The following is a 23,207-nucleotide window of genomic DNA, read 5'->3' as shown; positions in this document are numbered from 1 at the left end:
AGTCTAAGCGACCCATCCTTTTTCTTTCTGAAGAGGACGGGGGCGGCATGGGGGGCTGTTGCCGGTCGTATGAACCCACGCTTCAGGTTTTTGTCCAAAAATTTGCGGAGTTCCGCTTTCTCCGCCCAACCCATGGAGTACAGTTTCGCTTTTGGCAGTTGCTGCCCCGGGATCAGTTCGATTGCACAGTCCGTGGGGCGGTGAGGTGGTAACTCATCCGCCTCCTTCTCACTAAAGGCCAGTTTTAAGTCCCGGTATTCCTTGGGGATCGAGGCGACCTCCTCGAGGGTGAGGCAGGCTCGCGCATTCCGGGGAGGCGGATGCGGCCCCCATTCGGGGCGCCAATGGTGGTGTTCGCACCTCCAGTCCGGGAATCGGACGATCTGCTCCTCCCACCTTATGTCTGGCTGGTGGCGGGCGAGCCAACCCGAGCCCATCACCACATCAAACGAGCAAGAGGGGGCAATTACAAAAGTTTCGATCCCCCAATGCTCTTCGGTCCCAACGGGGACCGCCTGCGTTTCTAGCTTACATGGCTCTCCCCTCATGGGCCCCCCGTCCATCTGCTGGAAAAGCATGGGTAGTGGGAGGGGGGACGTGGCTAATCCTAGCGCCTCTACTAGGCGGGGGGTGATTAAGTCCCGGTTGCACCCCGAGTCGATTAGTGCTCGGGCATGCATAAACCGTTTTAGGTTCGGGTTGAGAAGGGTTACGGCCATAAACAATAAACCCCCAGTGGCTCTCACCGTGAGGAGTGCCGGCTGTTGCTGGACCTGCTTCGCGGCACCCATTAAAGCAGGTCGTTGTCGTTTCCCGCCGACTCGGTGTCGTCCGACTCCCCGGTCGATTCTTCCACGGTTTCTGGTTCGGCGGTAAAATCCTCGTCAGTCGCCAGGGTGGTGGCGACGGAGCCCCGTCCGGGCTCTTTCGGCCGATTACTCTTTTTCTTCTTGGGCCCCGATGCGGTTGGCCTGGCTGTCGGCGGGGTGGACCCCGCTTTGGCTGGGCAGTTGGAGGCGAGGTGGTCCGGGTCGCCGCACCGGTAACACTTTCGGGCAGTGGTAGGGGTCGAGGTTGTCGGGGCCCGTCGCCCCTCCGCCTTGGTGGGTGTGGATTTCAACCCCTTCTTCGCCAGTTGCTGTCGGCGAAGCCCCACGTGCTGGATGTTGGTCTCGACCTCTCCGGCTAGCTGGATCCACCCGACCAAGGTGTCGGGTCGCCCGTGGCTGTAGCAGCGGTCGAGGACGTTCGGGTTCAGCCCGTTACAAAAAGCAGTATACTTCATAATCTCGTTCCACCCTCTCACTGCCGCGCAGTAGCCCAGGAATTCCGTGGCATACTCGCGAATGGATCGGTTGCCTTGTTCGATGCGCTGGAGGGCTGCGATGGCTTTCTCCTCGCGGAGCGGGTCGCCGTACTGGCGGAGCATTGCGTGCAGGAACCCCGCTACGGTTGCTAGCTCGGGCTTCCTCGCGGTGAACAGCCCGACGTACCATTTGCGGGCTGGACCTCTCAGTCGGGACGCAATGTGGTACACCCGGCTGGCTTCGGTCGGGTAGTCCGCACCCCAGTGGGTAAAGAACGTGTCGCACTGTATGGTGAAGTACTCCACGTCTTCTGGGCTCCCGTCGAATGTAATTTTCAGCTCTCTCCCCCCCCCTGCGGCCGGGGGTGCCGCGGGTTGGGGCACCGGGGCCGGCAGGGCCGGTAGGGCTGGTGCAGCTGGGGCCGGCGGCGCCGGCGGTGCGGGCACGGGGACCGCCGGGGGCGCCGGAACTGGCGGCGCCGGGGGCGCTGGGACCGGCGGCGCGGGGGCCCCCGGGGCCGGAGGCGCCACTGGTTGTGGGGCCGGCGGGGCTGGAGCGGGCACCACCGGCGGCGCGGGGGCCAGCGGGGCCGGTGGAGCCACGGGCGGTTGCCCCAGCGGCAGCCCTCCCACGGGGATCCCCAGGACCGCCGTTTGCAAGGTGCGGAGCTGGTCGTAGATCGCGCCAAGGTTCTGTTGCATCTCCTCGGCCATCATAACTCGGGAGGCGTGTACGTCGTTGTGAATTTCCCGTACATAGTCGAACAGGTCGTTGCGGAGGCTCCGGACCGGGTCGTCCCCGCCTCGCGGTTCTGGACCTTCGCCCTGGTCGTCGTCTCCGTCTCCGCTTGCCCCGTCGCCCAGCATACTTCTGTACCGCTGCTCCGCCGCGTCGATCGCCGCTGTGGACTTCCGCGGGCTCCAGGATCGGGGTGCGGCGAACGCGTCCACCGAGAAAGGTGCGGGCACCTTAATCTTGCGCCTCACCCCCGTCACCTTCGGGTCGAGCGGCGGGTCCTCCGTTGGAGTGGTGGGCTCTCCGTTGTCTGGAACCTTTGCAGCCATCGGGCCGGGTTTCCAGTTCAGATAAGCTCCAAAACAATGGGATCACTGTTATAATGTCAGAACTTAAGAACTCCAGGCAGATCCCATACTTAGTTTCCAAGCTAGGATTTTATTAGAGAGAACTAAGAACTGTTAGATACAAGGTACAAGATAACAGTGATGGCGAGAGCCAGCACTGGCCCAGTTTTATATAGTAAAACAAACAACCCACAAAGCTTTAATTCACACCGTTACAGGCACATCTGTCTTCCCACCAGTGCTATCAGCAAAGACATTGCCTCCTTACTCTGAAGGCCACACGATTCGGCTTCAAAGGGTGTCAGTGTGAGAAAGTACAGAGATACAACATTATTCAGTCCACAGCCCCCAAATACTTTGGATACCATCGGGGCAGGGTTAACTACTACTCAGGCACTTCAGGTTAAGAAAGGTTACAATATGGGGTCGGTCTGGTTCAACGCTCAGGTCCACTCTATGCATACTTGCCAACCATCAATTATACTGGTTCTACATTAAGCTAGCAATAATAAAGTTACAAGTTCTGACAGCTAGTTGCAAAAAAAACCCCACAGGTGTAAACTGTGCAGAATATTTCTATACTATAACTGAACATATTCAAATGCATTCTGGCTTGGTAATTTCTTCAGAGAAGATGCTAGAATGGGCCACTGTTTGCTGCAGAACCAAACTCAAACATTACAGATTATGTTGGGAAAACAACAACACAGTGTTCCAGGGTTGAGTTATTAACCATCAGAAGCATAAAACTGTAGACTGCAAACTCTAGGCCTAGCTAACAATGCGACATTTTTCAACAGAAATCCCATTTTGATGTGGAAGATCCTGAGGAAAAAAATCTCTCATGTGTGTTTGTGCAATTCCAGAGAGGCAGCTGTGTCTGAAATGATGTGCTCTATGCATACTGAGCAGGCTGGCTGTACACCGATACAATCAGACAGTAGACCATCAGTTCTATGAACACCACAGATTTTAGACACCTTTGTACTACACTGCAGAGGAATTCCTTCTCTGTAGTGGAAGAAAATATTGACTTTTGAAAAAATGTTCAATTAAAAAAAATAATTACAGAACACCAGGGTTTCTGTTGTGTAACCACTGCTTTGTCATTAATTCCCTTTCGTTCAACGGTCAATCTGTTTCTTCTCAGAGTTTGGGTAACACACATTATTTTCTTAAGAACCCATTACTGCTAATTTTGCATTCCCTGGACAATGGATTTTCCCCAGTTGCCAGAACGCAGATCCTTTACAAAAGCCTCTCATTTCTTCCCCACGGCCATTTCCAAACGGTTTCCCTTTGTATTTTCTCCCAACAGGACTGTTTGCCTCGTACTCATCCCCTTCTCACATCTCTTGAGGGTATTTTCTTCCCCTTTGGCGAAGTATGTGAAAAGAATGAAAGACGGCAAAGCAAGGAGCGTGTGCCGGCGAGATAAGAGCATCCTGGCAGCACCAGAAAATGTCCTCAAATGACCCAGTCTTAGGTAAGCGTGCCCAATTCTGCTGGCAGCCAGAACGGCTCTGGGGTGCTGGACATCATCGCCGGCTTGCAGACTCTCCTAATACACCACAGAGGTTGAGGCAAGGACTGTGTATGTCAATGCATAACAATTCCAGCAGTCATCTGTCCATCCAAGGTACCATTAACATAGTTTTAAATCACAGCTTCGCACACATTTCAGATTTGAGTCTAGAAATTATGTTTAAAATGCACAAACCCCCCCCATTAAAAAAAATACACAGATTCCTTATGTGTTTATTCCATAAATATTGCACTGTACAAAGCGTGGCTGATAAAATTAGGAAAACTATTCCCTCAATTTTAACACTTTGGTTTTAGATGCACATTTCTTGGTCAAGAACTGAGATAAAGAAAAGGTATTTGCAGGGTGCAAAGCAGGGATATTTCTAGGACCCCACTCAACCTGCCTGCTGTGAGTTGCGGGACAGACTCACCTATCGAGGCTTCCACTGAAATCTGATTTCCTTGGAAGAATAAGAATCTGAACCAATGACAATACTAACCTCTCCACCAGCATGCACACAAGTTCCCCAGATCTCTTAACCATGGAAGCGAGGCACAGGGTTTACATGCTTCTTCCCAGTCTCCTGCCTCTTCATTACCTTTTTCCCACCCACCTTCCAATGATAGCCATCTGAAGAATTCAAAACAACGTCTTGAAACTAGGCCACAAGCAGTAAAGAAGAAGACGACTGCAGATTTATACCCCGCCCTTCTCTCTGAATCAGAGACTCAGTGTGACTTAGGATCTCCCATATCTTCTCCCCCCACAACAGACACTCTGTGAGGTGAGTGGGGCTGAAAGGACTCTCACAGCAGCTGCCCTTTCAAGGACAACTCCTGAGATAGCTATGGCTGACCCAAGGCCATTCCAGCAGCTGCAAGTGGAGGAGTGGGGAATCAAACCGGGTTCTCCCAGATAAGAGTCTGCACACTGAACCACTATACCTAACTGGCTCTTTTGGATGAATAAGAATCTGAACCTATGACATACTAGGCAATATTAGAGGTGGGAAGAAGAGGAGAATGTAGATCCTGTAGCTCACTGTGATTTCCTTAACCACAATTGAGAGGCGAGAACCAGGGCTTTTTTTGTAGCAGGAACTCCTTTGCATATTAGGCCACAAACCCCTGATGTAGCCAATCCTCCTGGAGCTTACAGTAGGCCATGTACTAAGAGCCCTGCAAGCTCTTGGGAGGATTGGCTACATTAGGGGCATGTGGCCTAATATGCAAAGGAGTTTTTGCTACAAAAAAGCCCTGGCCCGGAGAACTATGTTTGCACTGCCTGCAGCAAAACCAAGCTGGCCGTCAGCCCTCTTAGAATGTGCAGAATAGAAAGTAGATTTACCCCAAAGTAGCAACTCTGCCTGGAAGCGAAATGGCGCTAACGTGCATCTTTCTTGCTTTGTTTGAAGTTGGGTAGGTTGACTGGGATGAAGTGAGCCTGTTCTAGTGACTCCCGCACTCTTTCAGAGCAGCCTGCTGCCAGCAACAGCCGAGAATAAGCCTGTGCATCTAACAGAAAAGCTGAAGGGTCCTCTATGAAAGCCAATCTTTCAGCAGTTGGGGAGAAGGCCTCTTTGTCCAAATAGAAGGGCCTTGTAGTTACAGAACAAGCTCTTGTGCAGCTTCCAGCAGATTTATGTTCAGCCACATACGGCAGAAACATTCTCCCTCCCTCTTAACGTAAACCACAGAGATTCCAGTCAAGGAGGTATTGAAGCATCATGTTACACAAACCACAGTCAAGTCATCATGGACTAAATATACTCAGCCGTTCTGCAGGCTCGTATGGGCTGCCGGAGCAGGATCTCACCCTGAGAGGAAAGCTACCAAAATAACCCACAACATGTTCGGGACAAAAAGTCCCAGCAACTGGGAACCAAAACATGAGAAGACTGCCCCCATGTTCCCAGACCAACAGCTTGACCACTGAATTCCTTTAGGAAGCGAATTTTTCAAGTTGCTTAGGCCCCTACTAGTTGGTTTATGGGGAAATGGATGCAATACATATTGTGTGGCACACAGCATGGTTTGCTGAGTGATTCCGCTTCCATTTCAGGGAGGGAAAGGGTTCTTCCAGACATCTTGAAGGGGGCATTGTACAATGACATATTGTAAAGGGAAAAGGTAAAGGTAGTCCCCTGTGCAAGCACCAGTCATTTCCGACTCTGGGGTGATGCTGCATCATGACATTTTCACGGCAGACTTTTTACGGGGTGGTTCGCCATTGCCTTCCCCAGTCATCTACACTTTCCTCCCAGCAAGCTGGGTACTCATTTTACCGACCTCTGAAGGATGGAAGGCTGAGTCAACCTTGAGCCAGCTACCTGAACTCAGCTTCTGCTGGGATCGAACTCAGGTCATGAGCAGAGAGCTTCGACTGCAGTACTGCAGCTTTAACACTCTGCGCCACGGGGCTCATACTGTAGCTGGGGTTTTTTATTTGCATTTTAAAATTTTATTAAAACATTCATACCTTGCCTTTGCTCGTGGTTCAAAGTGGCTTACAACAGTGGTTAAAGAGTTCTAACGGAAACAAGAACAAAATAACAGACCCCAAATCTCTCCCTCCTCTCTTAAAAGATTCCTGCCGTCCCCACACCACCCAAATGCCATGGCCATCTGGCAAGCTTGGTAGCACCTCCAGAAGTTCTCCAAGGAGGGGGGCTCCCCTCCCCTCTTTGGGGGGGGCCGATTCCACAGAGCAAGACTCCTGACGAGAAGGCCTGGGCTCTGGCAAATGTCAGACTGGCCATCCTAAGTGGTGGTACAGCCAACAGACGGCTGCCTAAAGACCACAGTTGGCACACAACAACCTTATCAGTTGTCTTAACTATTGATTCCTTGGCACTTCCTTGTTGAAATTTCATCATGGCCATGGCCAACTAAAAACAGTGCCCTAGCGCATGACAATTTAAGCCTCATCTTCTGACCACGTCTTTTGTTTGTCAGCCTACACCGAAATACCATCAGCGCCTTTATCTAGGATGACTCAGAGCTCCTTCCACCTAAACAACCCTTCCTTACTCATTCGGAATCAAGGAGGAACAGAGCGACCTACTGCATTCTTCACTGCCACAAGCTTGTAATCATCTAAATTAAGAATGATGAACAACATCTGATGATGGCAACCATAATTTCTGGAGTGAACACCCATATGACAACGCAGCAATAGAATCCCCACTATTTCTCAGGATTCTAAAAGTCACCACGCCCAGCAGGAAGCGCTCCCGAATCACCCTGTCCAGCAGGGACATCTGGATCGTCTTTTACCCACTCACGTTTTCATGGCGGGGTACAGACCAAGAGAGGAACCAACAGGAAATCAAATTTGATGGGTGAAAAGAAACTACATTAACTTGGTGGTGATCAAAAGCAAGAAGGCCACCATGCACATCTGCAAAGCTTAGCTTGCAACTGATAAGTGAGATTAAACAGGGAGTTTTTTCAACCACCAAAACTGTTAGGAAAGAAGGGTAAAAACCCCAGCGACGGCCCCTGAGCTTGGCTCAGAAAAGGCATTTGTCTCTTTAAATCTCTTCTCCAAGCCAAGCCAGCTGGCTTGGGGGTGGGGCAGGGGCTTGGAGAACACATTTAAAGATAAAGGTGCTTTCTTTCTGCCTCTCCCTCCCTCCTACCCCATCTGTTTCCTTTCTTTCCATGTTCTTTTCTCTCTCTCTCTATTCCTTCCTTTCTCCCTCTCTCTCTGCATACATGTATTGTGGCTCTCAAACATCTGACATTTATTCTATGCGGCTCTTACTTTAAGCAAGTTCGGCCACCCCTGTACGCATAACACAGTCAGACTTTATAAAGTTGCCAGCACCTGATGTATATAATGACATCCAGAACAGAACAGGAAACTCAAGATGCCGACTTGCTCATCTATCTAAGACTTCTGAGCAAGATTTTAAATTACACCTAACTCTTTTTGCTACAGGCTCTAAAATGCCCATATTCCTTTGCCTACAGGGAATTTAACACCTCAACTCCCAACTGGAGAAGACAATATATAGCTAGCAGTGAAAACAACACAACCTTTACAAAAGAGCCAGCAAAGTCAGTCCTCCTGCTGTTGCCAAAGTAAATGAAAACCGTAGCCCAAGTTAATACATTGTGGAATATTCAACAGAACATTAATGTTTAGATAATTTTGTCTTCCAGTTATCCAGATAGGTAATCAACAAAAACTACAGCAGATACAAGGCCAACGTCTTTTATTATTTCCCAGTAAGGAACTATACTAAACTGAGGCAATTTAAAATCATTTACATGGAAAGCAGCACGCCCACACCACCATTTATCCACTATTTGTTGCATAATGAAGGCAGACATATTTGCTAATAGGTAGCAGCTCGGTCATCAGAGAGCCAAAATGGTGCAGTCAATAGAATGCTGGACATGATTCAAATTCCAGACGAGCTCTGAACCTCACTCCCTTGAGCAAGTTCTAGCTGTAGCCATCCAGGATGGAATAGACTAGCGGCTAAAATCGGTTGCTAGCCATCCAAATACACTGCCCTGAGCAATCTGAGAAACAGGCGGGGTGGAGAATACAAATGTGACACATAAGATTAAAAAAAAAAAAGAGGAAGGTTGCAGAATCCAGTAGCTGATTCTGCTGTTAGGTTATCAAGGAATTAATTTTTTAGAACAGAGCTGCACAACTTGTCATCCAGACTGACTGCAACCCACTAGCTCTTTATGACCTCTCACCAGAGGCTTCAATAGACTTACAGGCTAGGGATGCAAAAATGGGGAGAGAAAGAACCTGGAAAGCCGCAATGCATGGACAAGCCGCAATGCATGGATTGGAAATTTTCTGAGTGCTGTTCAGCTGTGTATTCGTAACATGTTTTTATTGTATTCTATTGTTTTTATATATTGTGCTTCACCCTGAGCCCTATGGGGAATGGGCAGAATAGAAATATACTAAAATAAATAAATAAGTGTTTCATGGTCATCTTGGCAGGCCACATGCTGTTTAGGGGAAGAGGCTGTGCCTTAGTAGCAGAGCATCTGCTTGGCATGCCCAAGGTTCCAGGTTCAGTTTCCAGCATCTCCAGTTAAGAGAAATGTCAGGTGGCAGGTAATGTGAAAGACCTGTACCTGAGACCCTGGAAAGCTGAAGAACCGCTGCCAGTTTGAACAGATAACACTGACCTGGATGGGCCAATAGCCCGATTCAGTGTAAGGCAGCTTCATGAGTAGTTTCATGTCTGAGCCCCAACTTGGAAGACCCAGACAGCAGTGTTTCCAAACACCTTTAACTCGTAGCTAATGGTTTTGTTTTATTATCTTAATTAATTATAATGTAATTAACATTTACCGCCATTCACACCATCATTCTCCAACTCTGACAAGTTTATTACCTTTTGCTGTTTTCCCATGCAACTTATACTATCCAGACCAAACTGTTATTCTTTCAATTTGTTAATTTCGCTATTTTGCCATTGGATTCTAACTTTATACTATTTTGTATGCTTAATCACTACCCAAAAGCTAAATGTAGCGCTGTTAACTGTACCCCATTTCATTGTCTGATGAAGTGTGCTTCTAGCACATGAAAGCTTACATTCTCAATAAAACTTTATTGGTCTTAAAAGGTACTACTGGACTCCAACTCTGTTCTATCGTGTGAATTGTAAGTCACCTGAAGAAGGTTCTGAACAGAATGTATATACATTTACTAAACAAGCTATTTCAGCTCTAAGAACATAAGAGAAGCCATGTTGGATCAAGCCAATGGCCCATCTAGTCCAACACTCTGTGTAACACAGTGGCCAAAAAAACCAAGTGCCATCAGGAGGTCCACCAGTGAGGCTAGAAGCCCTTCCACTTGCCCCCAAGCACCAAGAATACAGAGCATCACTGCCCCGGACAGAAAAGCTCCAACAATATGCTGTGGCTAGTAGTCACTGATGGACCTCTGCTCCATATGCTTATCCAATCCCCTCTTGAAGCTGTCTATGCTTGTAGCTGCCACCGCCTCCTGTGGCAGTGAATTCCATGTGTTAATCACCCTTTGGGTATTTACTAAGTAAGGTACTGCACATGTCATGTGGGTCTAGGGAAGCAGGAGGAAATGACTGTCCTCCCTTCATGAAGTTGCTCCTTACGTGCCAACATTAAAAACCACTCCAGGCACGGGAATCATTTCGCACAAGGTTTTGCAATTAGAGCTCAACATCTGGCATTTGTATCGATCCATTGTTAGGAGGCTTTTGCTGGAAAGCCCTGTCTGTGTCCTGGATGTGAGGCCAGTAAAAGGACACTCGTGGAAGGTTGTAGACAGCTGAATTTCTAGCAGCTAGCCACAAAGGAGCTGAATGGCCATCACACACCAAAAGCCCTATGATTAGCATGAGTCACATGGGCAATTTCTAATAATGCTCACAGATGTCGCCTGATGCTATGGGCTCGCATGTGACCTGGCAATGAAATACGAATGCTAAGCATGTGTGCAATTCTAGGCTGGGCAAGAAGCAGCTAACACCTTAAGCGTTAATCAGTACCATCCAGCAGTTTAAAAAGATGAGCCACCTACTCAAACAGCAGGTTCCAGAATTAAAACCCACAGATATAAAAAAGTAGGAAAAATCAGGCATTGGATGAAGACCAAGTAAAGAGATATTGGGTAACAAATTAAACTGTTATCTAGGGATAGGTAGCTAACAGTCCTGGAGTTCAGTCTACTCTCTTGCATATTTCTCCCCTCCCGACTACCTCTCTCTGCCAAGATCTCTAACCTATCTTTAACCCATCGTCTCCCATGTGAACAGTAACACTGGTCTGGAAGTCTTCTCCTTATCACAGAAGCATAGAGTTGGAAGGAACCTCCAGGTTCATCTAGTCCAACCCCTACAAGATGCAGGAAACTCACAAATATCTCCCCCTAAATTCACAGGCTCTTCATTGCTGTCAGATGGCCATCTAGCCTCTGTTTAAAAACCTCCAAGGAAGGAGAGCCCACCACCTCCCAAGGAGGAAGCCTGTTCCACTGAGGAACAGCTATAACGGTCAGGAAGTTCTTCCTAATGTTGAACTGGAAACTCTTTTGATTTAATTTCAACCCATTGGTTCTGGTCCTACCTTCTGGGGCCACAGAAAACAATTCCACACCATCCTCTATATGACAGCCCTTCATGTACTTGATCCTATCACCTCTCAGCCATCTCCTCTCCAGGCTAAACATGCCCAGCTCTTTTAACCTTTCTTCATAGGACTTGGTCTCCAGACCCCTCACCATCTTCGTCACCCTCATCTAGACCTGTTTCAGCTTATCTATATCCTTCTTAAAATGTGGTGCCCAAAAACTGAATACTCCAGGTGAGGTTTTACCAGAGCAGAGTAAAGTGATACCATCAATTCATATGATCTGGATACTATAATTCTGTTGATACAGCCCAAAATTTCACTTGGCTTTTTAGCCACCACATCGGCACCTAAATCTAGCAATGAGCCAGAATGCATTGTGTATGTAAACTTTTTCATCACAGCTCAATGAGAATTCCCCCTCCCACAGAACTGTCTGCGAAGAAGCACAAGCACATCCATTTTCTATGGCAGCCATGATGCTTCCTCACGTTAGGCTGGATGCTGAGGACTGGTTCTGCTAGTGAAGGCGCCTGCTGCTGGAGGAAAGCACCTGACAACCAAATGGACCCATGGGATCCAGACCGCTGAGATACACATTCCAGTTCCAATCTATATCCCACTGAGGCAATGCATTTGGATGTGTGCCAAAATACCAGGACGTTCTGCTGCAATAAATTACTTTAACTGGGATGAGCAATTTTTTTTTTAAAAAAAGCATCAATATGTTTGCCTAGTAAGAGGAATGCATTCCATCTTGACCCTGACTCCTGTTCGCTTCTTAACAGTTTTAGCACCTTTTCTCAAAGGGCACAAAAAACTGCCCTTACTCTACTCCCACAAAAACAAATCAAAGGGATGCATAGGGAGGAACTCCACCCATCGATCTCAAATTAGCATGGCAGCCCCTCAACCATTCATATGATGCGGTTAAATAACTCTTTAGCTGATGCAATTTGTAATAAATGCCTGATAAAGATCTTTAGAACATAAGAGAAGCCATGTTGGATCAGGCCAATGGCCCATCCAGTCCAACACTCTGTGTCACACAGTGGCCAAATATATATATACACACACACTGTGGCTAATAGCCACCGATGGACTTCTGCTCCGTATTTTTATCTAACCCCCTCTTGAAGCTGGCTATGCTTGTAGCCGCCGCCACCTCCTGTGGCAGTGAATTCCACATGTTAATCACCCTTTGGGTGAAGAAGTACTTCCTTCTATCCATTTTAACCTGACTGCGCAGCAATTTCATCGAATGCCCACGAGTTCTTGTATTGTGAGAAAGGGAGAAAAGTACTTCTTTCTCTACTTTCTCCATCCCATGCATAATCTTGTAAACCTCTGATTTGATTTCAACTCTTTCACTCAGCTGAAGTGTATTATACAGGGAAGACTCAGGCAACTAATCTGTTGTTGAGCAAGATAATTTGGGGGGAGGGTGTTAAAGCACACTGCTCTATGTCTATTCCTGAAGGAGTGAGTCAGATTCTTCAAACCTTAACCAATGCCCTTGATTAAAAAAAAAGAAACCTGCTGATTTAGCAAAACTATTTAGGAGTTACTGAATAACTCATCTGAAATACGGAATAAATGATCCAAAATACAAGTAGTTCTGTAAGAGCTGATGTATGAAATGAAGTCTCTACAATGCTAGTACTTATCTACTCAAACATGTCGTAATCATTAAGATCAAGTGGAGTGATCATCCTGACAGAACCATCTCTATGCAAAGTCCACTGTGGCAAGGGTTTGCAAAGGACTTAAGTGTTTGCTAGAAATTAATTCCACAGTTCTATCTCAAGAAGTTTACCTTCCTGTGATAAAAAGCTGAACAGTCTGAAACTTCTTAGTTTAGGAAAACAGCAACCAAGGGGGCAGGACAGAGGTTTGTAAAATTATCAATAAGGTACAGGAAGTGGACAGAAAGACCTTTTCCTCCCTCTTCCAAACCACTAGAACTCAAAGGCACCCAATGAAGTTGGGCAACAGATTCAGGGCAGACAAAAGGAAATACTTCTTCATTCAACAAGTAATTAAATTGCGGCATTCGCTGCCAGTGGGCGCAGTATGGCCACAAGCACAAATGCCTTTGAGAGGAAATTAGTCGTGGATGGATCGGTCCCTCCACGTATCTGCCTATTAGCCACAATGAGTAAAGGGAGCTTCCATATCTAGAGGCAGTAAACTTTTGAAACCCGGTGCGAGGAGGCAACATCAGGGGAAGGCCTTGTCCTCTGTCCTGCCTGTTGGCCCTCCAAGGCAACTGATTTGGCTGTTGTGTGAAACAGGATGCTGGACTGGTAGACCGTTGGTGTGATCCAGCTGGGATCCTTATGTACTTTTGGAAACAAATGAGAGGAAACAATACTATATAATACTGGAAGGAACCTGCACACTGCTATGTGAAAAGCACCAACAAGTTGCAGCCAACTTACAGTGGCCCCTTGGGGTTTTCAAGAGCCATTCAGAGGTGGTTTGTCATTGCCTGCCTCTGCATACTGACCTTGGACTTCCTTGTTGGTCTCCCATCCAAATATAAACCAAGGCTGGTCCTGCTTAGCTTCTGAGATCTGATGCAATCAGGTTAGCCAGGGTCATCCAGGCCAGAACTGGTTGTGAATTACAATACAGTAAAGCAGGGGTGTAAACCATGCAGCCCAAGGGCCAAATCAGCCCCCCAGAAGGCTCCTATCAGGCTCCCAAGCAAATGGCTGTCATCTGCTTCCTTCTTCCTCTCTCTTGCTTCCTTCTGCATCACAGCTTTCTTTGCCAGGCTCGCTCAATTGCACAGGAGCTACAGAGCAAACCCTCTGTTTTCTCCACTGGCTGAGGCTCCTCCCTTGAGAGAGCCTTGCTTTGCCAGGCTCTCTCAATCACACAACAAAGCTACTGACCAAGCCTCTCTTCCTTCTGTTGGCTGATGCTCCTCCCCCTCCTGGTCCCCTAGGGAAAGAAGGGAAGAACCATAGCTTCCTTTGCCCAGTTCCCTGAATCACACGGGAGAGATACAAAGGCCAACAAGTGCTAATGTTTTAAGCATATTTTATTTTAAGCTTTTAAAAAATCTTTCTGTTTGTCTGTGTCCTTTATAAAGTTTATATCTCTGCTACCTGGTATTACATTTTATGACACACATGGCCCGGCTCAACAAGGTCTCATTTACATAAGGTCCAGCCCTCATAACAAATGAGTTTGACATCCCTGCAGTAAAGGATTCCTAGAGAACATCTATCAAGCTTCAGACACTGAAGCAGGCCTTTTTACAACAAACATTAATGCCTCACAATTAACCCACCACAGCCTTGTTAAAATGGGCCACAGATGCACAGCAAGCACCTCATACTCTGAGAAGAGACAGGCAACGGAAGGAGGGCAGCACGTGACATACTCCCCCCATCAGGGTTGAATTTGATAAGTGCCCACTGCCCACCACTAATCTGAGCACAGGAAAAGAATAAGCTGTTTCCAGAAATGTACAAAGAATCTCTCTTCACATGAAGCAGAAGGCAACAGAAGGGTGCCACGATGCCCATCACTACTGCACACCACACCTATCTTTCACCAGGGAACATTCTGTAGCAGAAGGAGGAAAAATGTCATGGCTGTATGTTCATCTGAGAAGCCATAATGCAGAAATGTAAAGACAGATGGACTAATGAGAGAGTTTATGAGGACAAAAGCAGGGAGGCATATAATGCTGAGGGTCAGAAGAATATAAGAAACAGGCCAAAGCTGGTTGTCACACTTCGTGTTCCCCTATTTTTGGACAAGAGATCAAAAGCCATGAGTGTACTTTTAAGAGGCCAGGAAACTAAGACCTAACCATGGAAAAAAAATGCCTCGACAATGAGATCCTCTCTAAACAAAACTCTGTATCTGGACTCTACAGGAAGTGGGCACTTTCCTCCCCCCCCCCTTCTTCTGAGAGCTGCACAGTTTCAGCACAGTGAAGAGTAACACAGCATAGACCCAAGCACAATTCTTAACAATGACTCACCAGGAAGTCTGTTCATGTTGACACCTTGGGCTGAGAGTCCTATCCCCATGTACCTTCAAACAAACAGAACTTTGTTAGTTCAGTAAATAGAGAATGACCAAGCAAGATCACACAAGGGCTTCCCTATCGGGAGAAAGCTTCAAGTTATCACTCGGTAGAGACTTTGGTCAGATGCTCTCTGAAGTTAAACACAAAATGACTTGGACAGTTGGGCCAGGGCAATAGTCTTCATACCGAGCTTTCGTGGTGGGCTTAGCGTGCTCTTTCTACCTTTGTCGACAGCTTACCAGCTCTCAGGTATTATGAGGTATATGTTGATAAAAATGTAGCGAGGGGCAATTGATACAGTTCATTTTAGTTAACAGCCTTCAGAGTTGAGAGTCTCGCAGAGGCACAAGTAGGATGCAACCTAAACCAGCTGCATTCTCTTTACACCAGCTCCCCTACCCTCAAAATACAACAGCTCTAGAAACATGTAAAAATACATGCCTTGGAACATGTAAAAATACATGCCTTGGAACATGTAAAAATACATGCCTCACCTCCAGCTGCAAGAAGCACGATCTCTTCTCCTGTGACTAAGCAGGGTGAATCGTCTATTACAGATAGCTCATTCGAATTCATTATCGGCTGCTACCAGGAGGGCTTCCCCACCACAGCCATCCTTGGTTCAGATAACTCCTGGTCTTCTTACATGGTAAGATTTGGCTTTAATAATTACTAGGAAAGGTAACCAATTTGACTGGTGATGGCTCAAAGCACTGTAACAGAGAAGTCTACTCTTTCAGGGAACTGGTAGCATTTCACACACACTGTGGATACCACTTCTGAATGACCCCACCAGAAAGGAACACACATCTGTTGGGAAAGAGTCTGTGGTTCTAAATTTTAACCTCGGGCTTAATTCCCTGCTCTGTCACAGGCCAAGCACATGAGGTGCAGCAAATTCTTGTGGGACACAGCTGTCTACTTTATAAAAAGTTGTGATAAGATTCCAAGCAGATTTCAAAATCATCAGCTGTAAAGAGTGACCTGAGACAAAACATACATATTCCGTTAAGTTCTTCAACTAACCTATTAATGAGGCCATGGAGCGCTGAGCTATTTACCTGGGTGAGACCTGATTCGATTAAAACGCTATGTTCTTACCTTTGTACTCAGAATAAGTTATCTAGGCACCTAGCCATCATCTGGGCATGTAACAAAATCTATTTGCTTTGAACACCAGATGCCTGTACATTTTTCAAGCTTCACACACTTCCAAGAGTTGGCCACAAAAAAACCTAACTCTCTGTTTTGCCTCATTCACAGACTATATAGATAAAGGCCTAGATTATTCAAAAAGTTAACACAACTCATTCACTGGACCAATCAGCAGCATGCTAAATGACCTCATACACTTCAGAAGAACAGCCTTATCCTTAATTAGAACTTTAATCATGCATGCTCTAACTGTTCATCAAGTCCTAGAATGGAAAGGCACCTCAAAAACTATATCTGTGTCCAGTTTTTATTTGAGAACCTACAAATAAGGCAATTTTACAACAGGAGAATGTTTTAAAGGTGCAACTCTTCTTCTAGAAGATGCTCTGACGTTGCATATTTATTAACATAAGCTGAAGTGCATCTATTCTTCCACTAGTGATTAAGATGGGAGAAGTCCCTGATATTTCTCTAGTCAATTTATCTTCTAACAAGCTGCTTCCCCCCCTTTCCTTACCCAAGAAACAAAGAAACTCTACTGGGCCTGCTCAGTTTGGCCAGTAACTGCTTTTTCCTGCCAAGCTGCCTATTGGGAAAGGAAAGCAAGTTATTTTATGTCGGCATCAGTAATAGCAAGGGAGATTTTTCTGTGTTGTGCCAAAGAATCTAGAGATTAATACTAATACCAGCAGTTTGTCATTTGGAATAATAATATTTAACAGAGGAGTCAAGAGTGATAAAACCTCTGAATGGCTGCTGTTTTAATTTTTTATTCTGGTTGTTTTTGTAGAACTGTATAAGAGTTTATGATTTATTGCAGGGTCATACAATTGAAAAACAGTTAACGCATTTAGCTATAAGCAAATAAATCTATTGGGTCCAGGCTTTCAATACCTTTCCCCTAAACATTAAAACTCCATTGACCAAAAAAAAAAAGAGGGCATTCTTAGACACCAGAATTCCCAATGTTTGTAAACGTCAAAGTAAAATGGCTCCTGCCAGAAGAATCATTCAACTCAACAAGTGGAAACAGTTTCTTCTATTGCCAGTACAGCTCCCTGGGAGGTTGCCAGAGACTGGGATGCCAGGCCAGAGAAGCCGTTGTTCTCATTCCTTATGAGAAAGCACTAAAATGACTGCTAATGGGCAACCGGTAGTGAGCTCCCTTCGACTATGAGGAGACGGCATACACATTCCAATCCTATTATAAACAATAGCAAAGGATATTATAAGTGCTAAGTAACTCATATGAAAGAATCCAAGTCTTTTATAAACATTGCATGCCAGACATGAAACGCTAGTTGTGACAGCCACTCAGATCTCTGTTCACGTTCTTTATTGTATTAACAATTCACTCCCTTTCTACAGAATAGGAGCTCTCACAGTCTGGCATAAATGCTCATTTTGCAGTCAAAGAATTCTTTCTGAATACCAAGCTGATAATAACGCCAGGCCACCCTAGTCTTATAGCCTGTTACTGCTCGCTTGGTAGGATGGTCACATTTACTGGCTCTTATAAATACGTTACGAGCTAGGATCATTATTGCTCCCATTTTACAGGCAAAACCGAGGCAGGGACTGCAGTCTTGGCTTATCCCACAGAGAGGCCATGGCTGAGTGGGATTAGAGATTCCAATCCTATGCCCCGACCCACCCACCGCTATGCCATGGAAGAAACACACAATATAGGACTACCAGAACTAACAAGTTGATCACCATGTGACTGCAGAGTTAATTACACAAGCCTATGTACGCGACACTACCACAGAATCAAAGTATTCTTTGACTGACACCTCCCTCAAACAAGTAGCATAAATATCAATGCCACAGTTAACAACAAAGGAAGCACTGCAATATTTTCAGAAAAAAAGTTGTAATTTCATTTAAAGTATTAAGATGCGGCATTTCTCTTGAGCATCTCAGGTCAGCCACTATTACATTCAGTGCACAGCAGCTGCGAAAATTTTGGATGCAGGTTTTGGGTTCAAGTCCACCCTCAGGAATGAAATCCACTAGGATGACCCTCACAGCTAGACACTCTTCTTGGACTAATATGCCTCATAACAAGCCTGTGAGGCAGAAAGAGAATGGGGGAACCATGCCATCTTGAGCTCCTTGGAAGAGAAGGATGAAATCATACTTAAAACAACACTTTCTGCCATGCTTAGAATTGTAAAGGCCTGGGAAGAAAAAAAGAAAGACCCCCACCCATTCCCCCCTCCCTCAGTTTTTCTACCAAAAATCTGGAAATTTTAAGGAGCTCTGGAAAGATCTCTAAGTAGTTTCCTTATTAGAACGAGTGCAATACTTTCAAAGACAAAATGTATAGGATAAGGATAGGATTTTAATGTTAGAGTCTACAGCATTCATAGTTATTTCCGTATATACTGTAGACCTACGCAACGTTTTTTCAAGAATAAGTTTATTTAAATATGGCTGATTTTATTCATGGTTAATAGGCATGCAGTGTATTCAGAATTTATGAAGTCTAACTCTCTATCCAACTATACTGCTAGGAGGAGGAGGAGGAGGAGGAGGAAGAAGTGCAGATTTATACCCCACCCTTCTCTCTGAATCAGAGACTCAGAACAGCTTACAATCTCCTATATCTTCTCCCCCCACAACAGATACCCTGTGAGGTGGGTGGGGCTGAGAGGGCTCTCACAGCAGCTGCCCTTTCAAGGACAACCTCTGCCAGAGCTATGGCTGACCCAAGGCCATTCCAGCAGGTGCAAGTGCAGGAGTGTGGAATCAAACCCAGTTCTCCCAAATAAGAGCCCACACACTTAACCACTACACCAAACTGGCTCTTAACTCTGTTAAGAGCCTGTTTTTATCCAAACTGCATAATCTTTGATTTACTACAGAAGTGTATATTTTCAGCTTTTATTTTTCATACACATCTGATGGCAAAAACTAAGATAAATGTACCAAGGTAGCAGAGGATGCAGCACTTTGCAGCTCCTTCTCAACTACTGGGTAAATTCACAATTTTGCCTGCAGAAAACAAATTGAGCAATCAAAGCAGAGTTACTCCCATCTAAGTCCACTAACTTCAATCAATTTAGGGTTGTGAGGCATCAGTGCTTTTATATTCCACAGACATGCCAATTTTATGTGTGAAGAAAATTAAAAATTGTGCATTTTATGTTAAAATAGGTTTGATAAGACAACAATGCATATATTTCAATTCTGCCCAATTTTTTTTTCCTCCAGAATAAAAGGGGTGATGGCCACCCCCGTGGCTTCAAAATATCTGAAGCAGGTTCTACATCTTTATCAGTAGCCTGCTAAACAGGATGAAATGTGAATACATTGATGTTAACAGCATACTCATATCAGAAGACGTGTGCTTAACACAGGTTGCCTCTGGCCACAGTCTGAGCAGAATTTCATCCTTTTGAAAGACCACAAGGATGTACAGTGGGGGCTTCTCTCAGGTCTCTTTGTGTTTAGCTGCCCCTTGAGCCCATCTATCTTTTCACTACTTCTCCTTGCTCCCCTTTAGCTACTGTTTGATGTTAATGTCATTTGGCTTTCAGTTGTCAGTACAGATTGCTGGCACTTGCACTGGTATGAACCCCTTTGCTCTGCAAGATACATTCTAAGTGTATTCATCTATCAAGATGATGGACAATTTCCCAGTTACCAAAAAATGCTTGATGATTCTACTCATTTAGTGAAAGAATTCACAAAGTACTCATTTGTGGGCCTGGGAACCAAATTCCAACTGAACAACATTTCAGATCACTAAATCATTCTGCACAACACCTACTGGGTAAAATAAGCTAGTATCAACCATAATAACAGCAATATGCTACACACAACCATACAAATCACAGTGATTCCTCATTTTTCAGTCTTGTGAAGAATTACCACTAGTTTCTGAGGACATTCATCCAGGCTACAGTTATGAGCAAACTTTATAGGGACCTCATTCTTCAACATCTCCATTTAGCAGTGAAATGTACAAGAAAAAATGGGCAACAGAAGCCCATGGTTCAAAGGTAGCCATGAACCTGTAGGGCACTTGCAGGCGAACTGATAGCAGCTCAGCATCTGACCTGTAACAGCTTTTCAAGGGGAGATATAAGGATTTCAGAAATAACTTTTAGGAAAGAAAAACCGCTCTCATCGTGATGCCGTTTCACCATCTCTCTTGCATTCTCCTGCCCTATCAAACTTATTCCAACATTTACACGCCTCTGTTGGGACTGCCTGTATCAGCTACTCCCTGTAATTTATCAAATCTGTAATCTTAAACTAAATGTTTCCTGACTGCACCTACCACATCACTGACAATGTAACATCCAAATCTGATCAGTTGTGCCAACCGAGCAGTGCCCCAGTTTCCTGAGAAGCTGAAATTCAGCTTACACTTAGTGGATTTACATGAGGATTTACGGTCAAGATTTAATTTAAACTTACTTTATACGGTAATCTTCACATTGCTACAGGCTGCAAAGTTTTGTGCCAATTGTAAGCATTCGAAAGGAATTCTTCCATTAAACACAGTTAATGTCTAACAACAACTTTGGACAATTCCAGGAATTTAATTTGCCCCTTCACCCAAGCACCAGCAATTTAAACACAGTGTTGTAACTAAATTTGGTTTAGATGCTATCAGCATATCAGAGATATAGTAGCTGCTTGGCTGCATCACCAGCATTAGCCAAACCAACATTTTTTTCTTTACACAAATATAAGAAAGGATCTGCATTCACAGCTGGATAACATCTGTGGAAAGAGGAATGCAGACATGGTTCCTCTCCAATCCCTAGTCCCTAAAATAGCAATCTATCCTAGTGGCCATAAAATGCACTTCTTTAGATTGTCATCTTGATTACACAGAAATCTTGTAATAGGTGCTTTGGGCAGCAGCCAGATTCTTTGCATTGGGAATGTCCAGTAACAGATTACTGTGTCATTGTGTAATATCGGGGGTAGGCCTGATATACCTCATGTGGTTCACTTTTTTTTTTTAAGAACCCAAATTCAACATGCAGCAGAATACATCTTACAATATTAAAATTCTGCATGCAATATTGGGTCTAGATTTACGCGGGATCAGAGGGAGAGACATCTAATCGATGGCCTAAGTTTTCTGTGGTTCCTTTATCATCCAAGCAGATAATCCTTCAACACTGGAAATCAGAGCCTGCCCTTGGCACAATGCAGTGATTAGGGAATATTCTGGCATGTGCTCAGCACTATCATGCGGTCATGATAAGAGTATCAGACTAAGATCTGGGAGACCCGGATTCTAATCCCCATTCTGCCATGGAAGCTTGCTGAGTGTCCTTGGGCCAGTCATATGCTCTCAGCCTGCCCCACCTTAAAGGGTTTTTATGAAGATAAAATGAAGAAATGGAGAACAATATAGTAACCTGCTCTGGGCCTGCAATAAGAGGGAAAGGCAAGGTATATGCAGATAAATAGAGGCACAAAGGGAAATGGTAACTTCTGCCAAAAAACGGAGAACAGCAAAATATTTCAAAGGATCTGGAATGAGTTCCTTGACCTCTTCAGGGATTAACTGTGCGTTGTCATCTTCCAATGTGTTAATATTATTTTAAAAAAATAAAAGATGACATTTCCCTATCATATACAGGCATCCTTACACATCACTGTTTTCTGTTGCAGGGTGAAACTACTTTATAATAAACATAAACTGACTCACAAATTCAGAAAAGTGACAGTACTTCATTAACCACTTGCTGATTGGTGTAGGCACTGCCCTCTGGTTAAGTTTTAATACATCATATAACCAAATAAGCCACTTCAAGAGCACAAGACGCAGTTTAACCAGTTCTCAAGAGGTTCTTAATTTCTCTTGTCGCCATTTCCATAACCTGGTAAGAGGTTTATCTTTACACTTCTATGTATGAAATTCTCACAATCTTAACATGTTCCAGCTTCATGGCCCTGAAGACTTAGCCAATATTTGGTCCTCAGTTTCTTTTGTAGGGAAGCTATTACTGCTTGAAAATAATGATCCAGCGTTCATGGAGTATGCAAGGGCCATGCTTCCTTTCAAACCAGAAATAACTACACACACAGACACAGGCCTGGAACCCACATCTGACACACATGGCTTGTTATTCTAGTTGCTCTGCTTTGAAAGATAAATAGGTATGATATATTCTGCTTTCTGACTACAGCAAGCACAAAGAACTCCAAACAAAAACAGGCCATATACCACAGAAGTCCTTCTTTTATTGGATGTTTATCAGGCTACATGGAACCATGGCACCAACAAAATTGTGACAGAGCACAGAACTCTCAATCCAGTCCTAGGTTTGCCTGATGAAGATCAAAGAATGCATGTAGTTTGAGATCAAAGAACACTGGAATTACTTGGGAGCTTTTCTTCTGGATCTGTACAGTGATGAATAATGCCACAGGATGAAGGTATTTTTGCAACTCACTCTTCCTGACAGTGCTCTTCTTGTATTGTGTATTTAGCAAAGCACACTCTGAAGCTGAACACATGAAGCTATCTTATACTGAATAAGATCATCAGTTCATCAGGGTCAGTGCTGTCTACTCAGAATGGCAGCGACTCTCCAAGGTCTAAGGCTGAGGTCTTTCATATCACCGCCTACCTGAGTCTCCTCTTTTTAACTGGAGATGTCAGGGGTTGAACTGGGAACTTCTGCATGCCAAACAAGGCATTCTACCACTGAGTCATGGCCCCTTCCATCCACTCTGGTTTCAACAAGTCTACTAGCAGCCCCTGTTACTTGGCAATTCTACATCTATGGGTTGTCTGCAAGAAGCATGAAGAAAATGTCACCAAACTACAACTTACACTGCTGTGCCAAAGACAGAACAGAGCTCCCATTACTGCCTTAATGATAACACAAGGATATACAAGCTAAAGTGCAACTTAACATGCACAGCCTTGGAAACTATATTCAGGATGCCAAGTGAGAAGATGACTTGGTCAAAGCACAATACCAATGCTTCCCAAAGCAACTCTTCCAG

General features: G+C 45.1%; 1 protein-coding gene across 2 annotated transcripts in view; it reads right to left on the bottom strand.

Moving 5' to 3' along the window:
• The window catches only part of RANBP10 (RAN binding protein 10), a 58,961-nt gene that overhangs the window by 32,393 nt on the left and 3,361 nt on the right, over positions 1-23,207 (bottom strand). For both annotated transcript variants that reach the window (XM_060254152.1, XM_060254151.1), the window contains exon 3: positions 15,018-15,070. In XM_060254152.1, the coding sequence (XP_060110135.1) occupies positions 15,018-15,070 (53 nt within the window). The remainder of the gene's footprint in view (positions 1-15,017; positions 15,071-23,207) is intronic.

This window comes from Heteronotia binoei, chromosome 14, assembly GCF_032191835.1.
Source record: "Heteronotia binoei isolate CCM8104 ecotype False Entrance Well chromosome 14, APGP_CSIRO_Hbin_v1, whole genome shotgun sequence".
In the NCBI taxonomy this organism is placed as follows: domain Eukaryota; kingdom Metazoa; phylum Chordata; class Lepidosauria; order Squamata; family Gekkonidae; genus Heteronotia; species Heteronotia binoei.
Note: the sequence above shows the minus strand (reverse complement) of the source record. Positions and strands in the feature narration are given on the sequence as shown.